The 13,815-nt window shown below is 36.4% G+C and overlaps 1 protein-coding gene across 1 annotated transcript; it reads left to right on the top strand.

Annotated features, from left to right (window-relative positions):
• Positions 1-9,847: 9,847 nt before the first annotated feature.
• On the top strand, positions 9,848-10,780 carry LOC100669347 (olfactory receptor 5M3-like). Its single transcript, XM_003423125.3, has one exon. It carries the CDS (start codon positions 9,848-9,850, stop codon positions 10,778-10,780), a length of 933 nt encoding a protein of 310 aa, XP_003423173.2.
• The last annotated feature ends 3,035 nt before the right edge of the window (positions 10,781-13,815 follow it).

A 13,815-nucleotide genomic window follows, 5' to 3' on the forward strand; every position in this document is an offset into this window, starting at 1 on the left:
CCCCCTTCTAACATGTAATCGAAGCAGAACAATAGATACTCACTTTGGTTTCATAAAATCAGATCTTTATCCTCTTGTATAGATCAGATAAATGGCCTGCTGCAAGCTCATTGAGGCAAGTCATTTCTTAGCAAGAATTTAAGAACATAATTTTACAGGCACTAGGCAGGGATAATTGCACACTGTTGTGTGCCATTGAGTTGAGTACGACCCATAGGGACCCTATAGTGACCCTATGTCCTTTATCACCGGATGGACACAGATAAAAGCGAACTCTGAACCATAATGAAAGAATGTCAGAAAACAAATTCTGAGCAATAAATCTTTGTGACAATGCATCTTCCTTGAGACTCATTCATGATTATATGCTGCAATTGGAAAACAACTTCTGGCTTTTATCACCTTCACAGATATTTCATTTCAATCTTCATAATAATGTTATAGTTGAAAAATCAAATGCATACTGCAATAAAGTAATTTCCCAGAAATGTAAACTAGGCAGCCTGGGGCAGAGAAAAGGTAGGAATGAGTTACGGTTTGAGGTGTTGGGAAACAGAAGGAACTCCACAGCTGCTCAGACAAGGAAGATATTTGATGGGAATTGGCCAATAGGTAGTTACTGAGGCCAGGGAAGTTCCACACCTGGGAAAGAATAAACCCTTTTTGTGATCTTTATACATTTAGGCTCACTGGGAAAGCCTTGTCTGTGGGCAGAAGTTCATAAATTTTCTTTATGTCGCGTGAATGGCAATTTTGTGGGTTGCTTTGTCCTCACCATCCAAACATCCAGCCATGTGTTATGACATTCTCCTCAGGTTTTTTGTCTATTAAAACAAACAAACAAATAAACAAAATTCTCTTCACATCAGCACAGAATGGTATGGAGGGAAAATAATTGGTTTTGGAGTTATTCAGTCTTGGGTCTGAATCCCAGTTTTATGGCTTACTTATCAGCTGTGTAAGTTTAGAAAAATTGCCTCTCAGTATCAGTTTATTCGTCTGCAAAATATATGTAATGATACCTACCTGGCGTGTTTTTTGTGAATAATAAATCACATGTGTAAGACACCTTTTCCTCAGTTATGTTTTGAGACCTAGCTTCTCTTAGCTCAGTTGTGGACCCAGTGTAAGCCACTTTCTCAAACATGGGAGTCATGGCATAAAGAATAAATTAAATATGTTCCTCAATCCATCACTTATTTAACACATCCTTATGGATTAAACTCTATGTCAGACATTGTTGTTGTCATTAGCAGGTCATCAATCTCTCCCTCCAGTGACCTGCCATAGCACTTTGAGTTTTTGTTCTGAAAACTGAGCAATGGTTAAGTTTTCGGCCGCGAATCCAAAGGTGTCAGTCCCAATCCACCAGGTGCTTTGCAGGAAAAAAGACCAGGCAATCTGCTTCAGTAAATATTACAGCCTAGAAAACCCTATGAGGCAATTCTACTCTTTCCTACAGGGTTGCTTTGAGTTGGAATCGGACTTGAAGGCACGTAACAATGACGACCACAATGTATAATGTATGTATGTACATATTTACATATCTTAGAGATCCCATCAGTTTGCAAGCTCCTTCATATAAAGATTATCTTTTTCACCTTTGTATTCTGCATTCTAAGCAGCATTGAGCTTTTTATTTAGTAAGTATTCTGGATATATTCACCATAACATTGTAGATCTTGAAATGATGAGATCAATTACTTGAATTTTGTTTCATAAGAAGCTAATAGTATTTGAGGTTTGGTATGCAGAATTGGCTAAAGCACTGCCCAGGACTTAAAGCAGACCATTCGTTGGTTTGAACCCCAGTGAAACACAAAATACATTTTTTTCCCCCTAATATCCTCATCCAAGAAGGTACAGTGGTGCCAATTATTATTTCTCCTTTTAAGAGTATTCTCTACTGGGATTCCACTTCTAATTGCTTCTTCTTTTCACATTTGGGATTCTCCTGAAATAACTGCTGATGTCAATAACTTGGGCATAAATCCTCCTTTGCTGGCCAGAATTTGACCTTTGGGGTCATCAAGAGATCTCTAAGAAGACATCCATCTTTTCACAGGTGAAGGGAAAGTATGTTTGTGTACTAGTTTTCAAAACCTAGTAATTTTTGTGTTCTTTTTATTAAATTGTCTACCTTTTAAATGATGATGTATTGAAACAGTTTTGAGAAAGATTTGGAGAATTGATTTTAAAGAAAGAAAACCCAGGTGATGTTTGCTTAGATCTGTCTTTCAGTTTTGTGATACTGCCTGTAAGTCTGAAATATCCTGGTAGAATTCCATGGTAAGATTCTCCAACAGATGCTTTGTTAGTTTCCCAATAATAATTATTTTATAGAGTGAATATTTTCCTAATGTCTCTATCATCATAAGAAAAGAACAAATTGGAAAGAATTTAGGGCTATGTAGCTGCATCAATTGTTTTCAAATTTTTCTGGCCTATAAGAAGTAATCAAAACAAACAAACCCAAACCCGTTGTCATCGAGCCAATTCCTTCTCATAGTGACCCTATAGGATTGAGTAGAACTGCTCCATGGGGTTTCAGACGAGAGGCTTGTGGATTCCAGCTGACCTTCTGGTTAACAACCTTAGTACCTAAGCACTGTGCCATGAAGTAAGTGTTTAAACAGGCCTTTCCTAGTGACCTCTAAATGTATGCCACTTTGTCTTTTTGTATAGTGCTAAAGAAAACAACATAAACAACAACAGAAACAGCAACAAAAATCAACCCTCACCTAGGAATTAGTTTGAAGCAATACTGACATAATTGTTATCACATGGGACACCAATATCTTTTTTTTTAATAAAGTTTTTTTTTTTTTTGGCATAGACTCTGTGATACAGAAAAAACAATGTAATATAAGAAGAAAGCAAAATATTGAGTTTTTCTATCTCTTATTTAAAAAATTCTAATTCTGCTGAGAGTTATTTTACCCTTGAGATTAATTTTCCATTTTAAATGATGCAATATGTAGTGTTTTCATTACTTCTACATGATTCTGACTATATTCGCCAATGAGAAAATCCCACGGTGGGAAATTCAGCCCTTATAAATTCTCCCGAATTACCCCTTCGTGATGACAGGTGAGATGTTGCCCAGAAGAGTTTTTCTTCTTGCACAGGTAGGTTCATGCATGGGTAGAGCCTCTGTGTTCTCATAGAATCAGCCTAAAGCGTCAGCCACCTAGCCTGGCCTTGCTATTCTTAGTAGGTAGAGAATATTCTGTGGAGGGTTATTAGGAGGTAGGACTTAAGAGATTTCACTTTGGCAATGGGAGTCAGCTGTGAATGTGACTTTGTTTGCTGCCCCTGTCTAAGGACTTCAAGTCATCGGTTGAAACAGGTGCACACAGTCTTATGTAAACAAACAACCAGACTCCATCCTCCAAGTATCATTAAGTGGTGACTGAATAATCGTGTTTTTATTTTCTTTAATACAGCTGTAATTTTCAATCTCTCTTCCTTTCTTTACCTCTCTTTCTCTCTGTCTTATACACATGCAGAGTCATCGAGTTAAACTTTTATAAAGAACCAGTATCTTTAAAATGCCAACAATATGTTTTCAAATGCAGCTATTGACAAAGAAGCCCACCTCTCTTCAGTATACTGGTGCATGATCCTATATTGCTTAGAAACCACTAAGCTGTTTCTCCATTCTTTGTTCTATATCCTAAATGACTGGAGTTTAGCACGGAGGCAGCCTGAAAGAACGAGACAGGCCTACATATAATTTTATAGAATTCTCTACCCTGTCACTCAAAGCACTTTGAAGACCTCTGTAAGGCCCATGCAACTCACAGAAATGGGGTAATCTTTCTAGTATAAACAATACCTTTGGTTTCCCTAGAACTAAACTTTCAGTGATAAAATGAGGGAAATTCTGGGCAAACCCAGGTGGCGGTTGTTTACCCTGTATGTATCTTACCATACGCTGAGCTAGATTTCATTAGGTGGTCAAGAATGAGGATTTCATTCTGCTCCCATGTTCAAATTGTCATTGAACAACTACTAAAATTTGAGGCCTTCTTGGAGATGGAGACTCAGGTCATATACCTTGACTTACTGATACACTCAGCACTTAAGTGCTTGAAGCCTAACACCATTTATCTTTTTCTTATATTTTCTCATCTACAAGCGTCTAAAGTGAAAAAAGAAGCAGTTAAACATGCTCTCTTTATACATGTAAGATTTATTAATGGTCAAATAAATCAATAAAGTTGAAAAATGAAAGTGTTAGCAGTGCTTGGATAGAGTAGAATTGTAGAACAGTTTTCTTTCCTAGATGCCAAGAAAATGGGTAATTATTTGGAAGCAGACAAAGAAAATAGCACATTTGTAAAGAGGATATGTTCATAGAGTTTATAACATCCTCTGTTTCTGTCTTTTACAAACTGAGCTAGATTTAGTAACACTTTTGTTTTGCCACTTTGGCAGAGACAATCTATAATGTCCCTCCTTTGACTGCATTTTTACTTTTACTTTCACTGCCAACATTCTAGGAAAGGATGAGAAACATCTTCTTTCACCAATCACAATTTTATTTCTGTCAAGTAAATTCCAATCAGAAAACAACTATTGGAAGTCACATACATAACAGGAAAACAAAGATAGATGCAAACTCCAGGGAATGAGGAGAGAAGGACCAAACTCAGATGATAACTGGTAGGGAAAGGATATATCTTTATAGGTAAGATAGAGTTATATGTATCTTTATACAGTTATATGTATCTTTATAGGTAAGATACAGTTATTTGGGAACAGATAATGATGGGTGAGAGGACAACAAATGGTTTTCCTGAAAAGCAATAAATAAACAAACACATAGCAGAATAAAATAAAAAAGTCTTAACCCCCAATTTGCTAAAAATAGCCTTTACCTCTAGTCGTTAAGTAGCTCATAACTACCCTATAGGACACATTAGAGCTGCCCGTGGGTTTTCCAAAACTAATCTTTGTGGAAGCAGACTGCCACATCTTTCTCTTGCAAAATAGCTGGTGGGTTCAACCCTCGGCCTGCACCATAAGGTAGCTCTGAGCTGGAACTGACTCAATGGCACACAACATTAAGCAGCTGGTGCGAGTACACGTTTACACATATAATCTAAAACCAATGAATAACTTAGAACTGAGCAACAAAATTTGGAAGGAACAAATAAACCTGTCAATAAAGAGGGTAACAACTATGTTGGTTGGTTCCAACTCATAGCGACCATACGTGCAACAGAAGGAAACATTGCTCTGTCCTGTGCCATCCTCACAATTGTTGTTACGCTTGAGCCCATTGTTGCAGCCACTGTGTCAACCCATCTCATTGAGGGCCTTCCTCTTTTTCGCTGACCCTCTACTTTATTAAGCATGACGTTCTCCTCCAGGCTCTGATACCTCCTAATGACATGTCCAAAATACGTAAGACAAAGTCTCCCCATTCTGGCTTCTAAGGAGCATTTAGACTGTACTTCTTCCAACAGATTTGTTCATTCTTTTGGCAGTCCATGGTATATCCAATATTCTTCACCAACACCGTAATTCAAAGTCAACAATTCTTCTCTGATTTTCTTTACAGCTTTTGCATGCATATGAGGCGACTGAAAATACCATAGCCTGTGTTAGGCATACCTGAGTCCTCAAAGTGATATCTTTGCTTTTTAACACTTCAAAGAGGTCTTTTGAAGCGGATTTGCCCAATGCAATTCGTCATTGGATTTCTTGACTGCTGCTTCCATGGGTGTTGATTGTGGAGCCAAGTAAAATGAAATCCTTGACAACTTCAATCTTTTCTCCGTTTATCACGATGTTGCTTGTTGATCCAACTGTGAGAATTTTGTTTCCTTTTGTTGAGGTGTAATCCATACTGAAGTCTGTAGTCTTTGACCTTCATCCATATGTGCTTCAAGTATAGGCAGGTGGAATTAGTGAGAATGTTCTTACTAATGTGTCAAGATATGAGTAATGATGAAAAGAATAGCAATAATAGCTAAGACTCTTAATGTTTCCTGTATGCTAGGCACTGTTCTGCTATCTTTACTTGGATCTTTTTATTTAACTCTCTCAAGAGCCACATTTTTTTCAAAAAGAGGAAACCATTTTCAAGAGATGAGTTACACATATCATTCTAAAGCAAACCATCACACTAAATGGTATTGTAGATGAGATATGAACCTTAGAAGAAAGATCTTCTCTATACATCTTTATAACAAGACATGGAGGTAAATACATGGTCGTCTTTTTATAGATCCAGTGTAAATTGGTGTTGCCTCTGAAAAGTTTCTAAGATCTAGTATCTAAAAATAACTGATTTTAGATAATTTTCTGCATTTTTTCATCCTTTTGTTATACAAAAATGCATTAGAATAGCTTTTGAAAAATTGCAATTTAACATCCCAGTCATATTAGGTACACCTCAAGGAAGTGGGTACAAACACAGTGCTTACCTTCCAGGTGATAATGAAATAATTTAACGAGCCATTTTTATACAAATTCTATGCGTGTATGTATATAAATACGTGTGCCTGCATTTGAGTGTGTGTGTGTGTGTTCAATAGTAAATAAAAGTGCTACATATTATAGTAATTTGAGTACTACTTCTTATAACTACTTGTCTCCTAAATAAATGAGACTGTAAAACAATCTGGTCAAAACACAGGACCAGAGAAAACTAATGACTAAAAGTTGTACTCCTGTTTAAAATACAGGTGGTCCCTGCCTTACTATATATTCGAGTTATGAGGAACTGCACTTACAACCATCTTTTTTTTGGTATATCTTATTGTTCGTAATACGTACTACATACAATGTTAGATATATATCTGTAAGTTTATGTGTAATATTTCCAACCTCTTAAGACAAATAGGGTAGAATTTATTAAGATACTGATGATAAAAGGCAATAATAATGAAAACTTAAAAAAAAAATGAGATATTAGACTTAGGGTAGAATTGATTTAAAGAGAACCCCATCCTAAGTCGGGGACTCTCTTGTTCTGTGCAACTACATTTCCATTTATGCGAAAGAATATCTTTCAATTTGCAGGAAATACTGAGATTCATAGTGGGGTTATTTATTTATTTTTTTCCTCATCCTAGGTATTATTATGTTTGTGCATATCTAAGGAACACACAATCATAATCTGCATTATTTACATGTAACACTCTCATCTATGACAAGCTGAGAAGTTTTGACACAGGTACTTGGCTTTCTTAGCCAGTAAGGGGCACCCTAAGCAGATGTTAGAGGAATGGAGGTTTCTTTACAGAAACTCAAAGACACAGTTTCTCTTATGGCTTTTCTCTGGTCAGCTGAAGATCAGTTAAAAGCTACTAAGAAAAAACTGATAAATGTTAACAGGTTTTTCTCAGGGCACAAAGGAAGGTGATAAGGTATGCTTTTGATTCTTTTAATAGATTCATATGCAGCAGTTAACATCTGGGGAAGTCAGCTGAATCAACCAATCTTCTAGTTTATACAAATAAAGAAAGAGAAACCCAAATGAAGGAACATAGTAACAGAGTCAGGTTAAAGCACAAAACTTGAGATTTTCACCTGTGAGTCCTTTCTCTAATATTTCATGTGTATATTCTGTCCTATAGGGTCGCTATGAGTCAGAATTGACTCGACGGCACTGGGTTATCTTAATTAATCTTCATAACAAGCCATAAAACAGACATTCTTATTATCTGAATTTATGGGTAAGGAAACTGAGGCACAAGGACATTAAATAACTAGTCTAAATTTACAGATCTAGTATTAAAGTTGGGAATTGAACAGATTTACTATGTAAGACTTTTCTCATTTTATTCTTAATGAAACATTTCACAGTTCATTAATATGTAATTTTGAGGCAACAAACAAGATACCCATGTAGTTCATCTTTATTTCTTCTCAGCTCCTCAATATCACCAGAGACCAGCTGGTAAGTGAAGATGATGACATTCTTCTCACTTGTACTTTGGTAGCAAACACCAAATAGTTTTATGAAGAACCCTCAGTTGTGTAGTCCCTTGGCCCATGAATAAGTACAAACAAGAAGAAAATTCCACCTGATAAAATAGCTCTAAATATTTGAATCACAATATTGGAATGTGCTAGGAAATTTCCGGAATCCAAATAGCTAGCCAACTTAATTTGATACAATAAGAAAACAACGCCTCCTGCCCAGTCCTCAAACAAATTTATTTAGCTTTCTAATACATTTTAGATATTATGAGTTTCAGCTTAAATGTTCGCAGAGAAATAATTTAGATCTTTGCTCATATTTTATTACTACTATTTTATTCAAAGTTATAAGGAAATTTAAGAACAATTGACTAACAGATACCAGGGAAATGGGAAGTAAAAGAAACTATGAAAGATGTTATGTTCAAGGGCACAATAGGCTGAAATAATTATTAGGTGTTCAACAAATGGAGAAGACATCAATTTCTGACTGCCACAAACTGTAATTATTATTGTTTTAATGATTAACCTGAATCACAACAGTCCCGGGCTAATGAATGTGAATAAACATAATTTCTAAAAGGAGAAAGAAATGGAAGAGTGAATCTGCCATAGAATTTATTAATGGTTCAAGGACAAATGGAGAAGAAGATCTTAGAAAGGAGGTGCTGCTTGAGTTTGTCCCTGCAATTTCACTAGTTACAGCAGCCTGTGGCAAACAGCCAATTCTTGAGACGGGGTGAAGTGGGCAGCAAGAGCTATATTATATATGCGGGTATCTGGAGACGGAGGGGAAAGAGCTCCTCCTAAAACCGTCTGTCTCAGGGAACTGCAGGCCAGCTAGGGTTTTAAAGGGAAAAGGGGCTATAGGTCTTAGGAATTTGTGGAATGTGCATTCTCTTTCTGTTTGGTCCTATTTGAAACTTGTTGATTTTTTCTTGCCTTATCCCATCAGCCAAGGGGTTGGCTGGCGCCATCTGTCATCCTGTTTGGTAGGCTTAGATTAATATCACTTGTTTTCCAAGGTCCTAGGGGAAGCAAGGGGAAGCATTAGTTAACATTTAACTTTTAGGGGAGTTAACAGCAAAATCATACTTGGAAACAGAGACAGGCTAGGGAAAGGAAAAATGGCGAGGGTTCTGTTCAAGATATGGTTGAGCACCCTGTTTCAAGTTCATTACTATTAGGCTTGTTTATAATGTGGACAATACCTGAAAAGGATTAAACTATTTTTTAGATTGACTCGATCATTATTTTTTTAAATTGTTAAATTAGTGCGATGCTTTAAGAGATTTTCTTTCCTTTTTTTTTAATTCTGTTAGTATTAGATTTATGTCAAGCCATCTACACAGTTTTATTATATTCTCTTTATAATAAACATTGGAAATTTAAAGGTGACTAAATGGAAATGACATTTTACTTTCTGATTATGGAATAGCATTTCTTTCCTTGTGCTTTACATTTCAAATATAGTATAGGCCTTCTAATTCCTATAAATCTAATGAAGAAATAAAATGTATACACCTTCTCAGAATTGGGGGCCACTGAAAAGAGGCCTTTCCCCTTCCAGGAAATAGCAAGAGTAAAAGTTCTTTGTCAGAAATATTTGTTTGCAGACTTATAAAATCTTTGTGGAAGTTCTGTCAATACATTTCTGTACCAAAGAATATTTTAACACATGTGTAGAAAATATCGTGGATACATACATGCATTGGAAAAGAAATACTGGTAAGAAAAGATATCTGAGAAAGAGAGGAGAGAACAAAAGAAAAACAGCAGAGGCTTTAAAAGGAATGGGTTAGGAAAGGATACTATAAAGGAAGAATGGCTATATTTGGTATGTGTATTTACTGATCTGTATTTATTTTATTAGATAAAATGCATCTCTATCTGGACCAGATTTAAGAAAATGCTCAATTTTACTGATGTGACAGAATTTATTCTTTTGGGATTAACCAGTCATCCTGAATTGCAACTCCTTTTCTTTGTGATTTTCTTAATGGTCTACATTATCACCCTGGTTGGGAACATTGCCATGGTCATATTAATCAGGATCAGTCCCCAGCTCAGCAGCCCCATGTACTTTTTCCTCAGTCACTTGTCTTTTGCTGATGTGTGGTTCTCCTCTAACATCACCCCTAAAATGTTGGAAAACTTGATATCGCAGACCAAAACCATTTCCTACTCCGGTTGTATAGTGCAATGTTTCTTCTTCATTGCCTTTGTCCACGTAGAAGTCTTCATCCTTGCTGTGATGGCCTTTGATAGATACATGGCGATTGGCAACCCTCTATTATACGGCAGCAGAATGTCAAGGACTGTCTGTATCCGACTGATCTCGTTTCCTTATATATATGGCTTCTTTATCAGTCTGATCTCAACACTCTGGACTCATGGTTTATACTTCTGTGGGAACATTGAGATCAACCACTTCTACTGTGCAGACCCAGCTCTCATCAAAATGGCCTGTGCTGGGACCTTCATTAAAGAATACACCATGCGCACTTTAGCGGGTCTCAACTTCTCTTATTCCTTATTGATTATTATTGTCTCCTATGTGTTTATCCTGATTGCCATCTTAAAAATGCATTCAGCAGAAGGAAGAAAGAAAGCCTTCTCCACATGTGGGTCCCACCTGACAGCTGTAACCATATTTTATGGAACTCTCTTCTTCATGTATCTTAGAAGCCCAACTGAGGAGTCTGTGGAGCAGGGAAAAATGGTGGCTGTGTTTTATACCACAGTGATTCCTATGTTGAACCCCATGATCTACAGTCTCAGGAACAAGGATGTGAAGGAGGCTATGAGCAAAGCAATCAGTAGAACATTTTTAAGTAAATAAAACAGAAATTTACAATGTATGATGAGATCCATAGTCCAATAGAAGGGATGGAAGTTAACCATTTCTTTCAGATAATTTACTTACCAAGATCAAATTAGTTATTTTGGAAAAGAGAATTTTTTTTCACAACTCTTCGGTGTTTCACAAATCAACCTTTTAAATTCTGTTTTAAAGGGACTGTACTGTCTCTTCTTACACCTAGAGTAGGTTATGGATTATATGTTATTTCAACATGCTTAAATGGAATATGATTTTACAATAAGTCATTCTCATGACTGAAGACAATATCCCTGAGTATGGGATATATTAGGTACATTCTGTTTTAAATGCTATTTAAACTATATTCATTAATGCAACTGTCCTCTACATGAGCTCGCATTTTCAAATACATGCTGATTAATTAAATATACTTCATGTTTGTATGGGCTTGTTAATATCTTATGGTGTCCAATTAATATCCTATTTATATTTCAGCTTTTAGAGTGATTCTGAGAAGGCAAACACCTCATCAGTGTTCTGGAATTTAGAATGTATTTTCTTAAGTATGTTTCCACAGGTCACTTTCAGAGTATTTTGAGGAGATATAAGATGTATTCATTCTTTCTGTTACTCTTTGTTCTTTTTTGTTTACTCTTTCTGGGTCTGTTGGTAGTTGAAACTAGCTGATCCCTTAGTAGTTCTAGCAGGTTCATTTGTTCCTTGTCATGCATTTCATATATGATTTAAAAATAAAAAATCATTTCCATATGACTGATGCCGCATCCTTTGGTTCTTTACAATATTGTCTAAAAGCTTTGATCTGAAAGACAGAAACTATTTAGAGGCATAATGAGCTGAAGCTGATAGTGAATGTACAAAAGTATAACCTTCCTAGTCAGGATACAAGTCCTATTCACTTTCTTTATCAACAATTTTATAAGGGCATCTAATTGACTGGATTTTAATTGACTAAATTTTGATTTAACTTCATCATATTTTAATAAGACTGAATTTTTCACGAAGAAAGGAAAACTATGTATGTATGCTTATGAATTGCATGTGTATATATTTATGCATACATATGTATGTGTGTGTGTGTGTATCTGTGTGCTGTCCTTCAGAGTAGTTAACTTGATCATATTTTTGCAGGAGCTCCTATTTAAGAATTTCCCTTTAGGACCAAATGAGTTGTCATATGAAATAACCAACATGTTTATACCGGGAGGGCACACCATTTTAGCGTGCTACCTTATTCATCTTCCACTCTACTAAAGTTTATAACTCCCAATTGCCTACTTCACCAACAACAGTTCACTTCCTTTTTCTGTTTAGATTTTGTGAATTGTGCCAGTAGCCTGATAAGTCTGAAAGAGCAACTAGATAGTCAGTGGCCTAGAAACCAAACCCATAGCCATACAGTCTATTCCTACTCATAACGACTGTGTAGGACAGAGTAGAATTGCCCCAGAAGGTTTCCAAGGCTGTAAATCATTACCTTTCTCTCACTGAGTGGCTAGTGGGTTCGAACTGCTGATCTTTCAGTTAGAGGCATACACTTTAACCACTGTACCACTAGGGCTCCTTCAGTGGCCTAGAACCCACTGCCTTCAAATAAATTACCACTCATAGTGACCCCATAGGCTTTCAAGAATCTTCACAGGAGCAGACTGTCACATCTTTCTCCCATGGAACAGTTGGTGGCTTCAAAGTGCTGACTTTTAGGTAACAGTCAATCATTTTAACTGCTGTGCCAAGTGCAAAAACTTAAGGGCAGAGGTAGCGAAGGTTAAGACTGAATCTGAATGATTGCGGGGTAGGGGTGGTATGCAAAAGAGATTAAAAAATTATAACACAAATTCTATGTGTGTGTATTTCCCATTAGGTCTTCGAAGGTTCAATTAACTGGCTTCCAAAAACACATGTCCATCAAAAACTTCTTTCAGAATATTTTCTTTTTCACAGGCTTACTTTCCTCCACATCAATGTTCGTGCCTCAGAAATAGTTCTGAACAGCAGAGTTAGAATGTCACTCTGCAGTGACTCAAGAGGAACATCTAGTGGAAAAGATTAAAAACCTGTACGTATCTTGCAATTGATATATCAGGATATGGATATATAAAGACAATATTTGTTGCTCTAAGGAGGATGGAGAACAACATGATGCTTGGTAAAGCAGGAGGTCAACAAAAAAGGAGAAGACTCTCAAAGAGAGAGACTGACACAGTGGCTGCAATGATGGGCTCAAGAATAGCAAGAATTGTGAGGATAGCATCGGTCTTGATAATGTTTCATTCTGTTGTATGTAGGGTTGCCATGAATCAGAACCAAGTCAAGGGCACCTAACAACATCAACAAATGAGGATGACAGGAGTCAGATATAAAGATTTCTGAACATGGAATGATATAACTGAACTTGGTGAGTTCACCAACTTAAGTCCGTTTGACTCTGCATGACCATTTTGTATGCAAATATGACAGTTATCAAAGATGATAGTAAAGTATTTCTCAACAACCCTTGATTGGATCCCTCTGCCCAAACAACCAGTGTTTTCAATTTATCTTATTCTTTGTGGTTGTTGTTAGTTGCTGTTGAGTTGCCTTCAACTCATGGAGATCCCATGTACAAAAGAATGAATAGAGAATAAACCCTTTATTTTCATAGTACTTATTATTGGCTCTGTTTTTCTAGCTGAACTGTAGATGATACATCTTTTTAAAACAACTTATTGCAGAGGCATAGTGATTTCAAAAAGTGAGAGTAACAAAACACTGTCCATTCTAGGACTGTTACTTGCACAGGGTGGACAAAAAAGACAATACGAACCATTTTTGATATATCAAAGGCCATGTCACAGCTTATTTGTGATATTAGGTAAATGCTCGTTTTTCTTGCTGTGATTCTGATTAGCTTTTCAAGAGCTGCTACATTCTGGTAGCTGAATTTGTGTAAATAAATGAGTGGGTCTTAGAATTTAAGGTGAAACATTATTGCACTTTGAACTAGAGTCACAGCTCTTCCACATGATAGCACCTGTCCAAAATTTCTAAAGTCATTA

Source organism: Loxodonta africana, chromosome 7 (genome assembly GCF_030014295.1).
Source record: "Loxodonta africana isolate mLoxAfr1 chromosome 7, mLoxAfr1.hap2, whole genome shotgun sequence".
NCBI lineage: Eukaryota > Metazoa > Chordata > Mammalia > Proboscidea > Elephantidae > Loxodonta > Loxodonta africana.